Source organism: Salpingoeca rosetta, assembly GCF_000188695.1.
Source record: "Salpingoeca rosetta unplaced genomic scaffold supercont1.6, whole genome shotgun sequence".
Lineage (NCBI taxonomy): Eukaryota > Choanoflagellata > Craspedida > Salpingoecidae > Salpingoeca > Salpingoeca rosetta.
The window spans coordinates 760347-761516 of NW_004754928.1; the positions used below are offsets into that span (position 1 = coordinate 760347).

At 57.5% G+C, this 1170-nt stretch overlaps 1 protein-coding gene across 1 annotated transcript in view; it reads right to left on the bottom strand.

The window, feature by feature from the left end:
• The window catches only part of PTSG_11914 (uncharacterized protein), a gene marked incomplete at its 5' end in the record, with an annotated part of 5342 nt that extends 4247 nt beyond the window's left edge, over positions 1-1095 (bottom strand). The window contains one exon of the mRNA XM_004996173.1: positions 454-1095. Within this exon, the coding sequence (XP_004996230.1) occupies positions 454-1095 (642 nt within the window). The remainder of the gene's footprint in view (positions 1-453) is intronic.
• Positions 1096-1170: the final 75 nt, after the last annotated feature.

A 1170-nucleotide genomic window follows, 5' to 3' on the forward strand; every position in this document is an offset into this window, starting at 1 on the left:
GTGTGTGCTGTGTGTGCTGTGTGTTGTGTGGGAGATTGTCTTGGCAAGAGAGAGTTGTGTGTGTTTACTTGAGTTGTGAAGCAAACAAGGATGTAGGATGAATGAACACTCCAACAGAAAGAAACAGAGCAGAAGACAAGAATTGTCGACAACGCAAAGTGGTGACGTGGCAGTGTTTGTTGAGAGTTGTGTGGTTATGTGGTGTGTTATGCAAGAGCATGTAACATCGAGCAACCACACAAGCTAAACACTGCACGTGCAACAGGTTGGAGGGAAATCACGTGAACATTCCAGAACACAAGAGAGGTGAATGTGAATTTGTGGTGTCGTGAAGAAGGGAGGTCAATGATGACTCAGCAGGCAGGACTTGCCTGTCAACAGCTGGTCCTTGTGCGTGCCGCTGCGTCGCTTGAAGAGGAGGCCGTGCTCGCTCGTCGCCTTCAGGTACCGCACGACGTGCTTGGCTGCCTGCCAGTGGACCGTCGTGTAACGGTCCATGTAACGGCAGAGCAGCCCGCACGCGAAGCTGACGTCTGGTCTCGTGCGGTTGGCCAGGTACAGGAGCGAGCCGACGAGGTTGCGGAAAGGCAGGCGTCGGTCGGGCTGCTCGCTGATGCTGGAGGCGTCGATGCCAACACGCATGGGCGTGGACACGCTGGCTGCCGCTGCCAGGTTGTAGTCGTTGATGATGTCGTTGATGGCCTGTGTCTGCGCAATGTGCAACACCCCGTCAGCTGGTGACGTCAGGTGAAGGCCCAGGTACCAGGTGAGCGGGCCCAGGTCCTCAGCCTCGAAGCTCTCCTTGATCTGCTGCTTGCAGGCACGGATGTGGCGCTCGCTGCTGCCGCTGATGATGAGGTCGTCGACGTACGTGATGATCCATGTGCGCTGTCCGTCGTCGTGGAGCTTGGTGAAGAGGCAAGCGTCGACGTTGCTTTGCGCCCATCCGTTGGTCTTGAGGAAGGTGTGCAGCTTCTTGGCCCATGCACGGCCAGCTTGCTTGAGACCGTAGAGCGGCTTGAGCAGCCGGCACACCTTGCCCGCGTAGCGTTGAGCGCCGTCGCCGATGTCGGTGAAGTGCGGCGGCAGCTCCATGTACAGCTCCTCCTTGAGATCAGCCTGCAGGTAAGCCGACTTGAAGTCGAGCTGGTGCAGCTGGTGCTGTCGTTG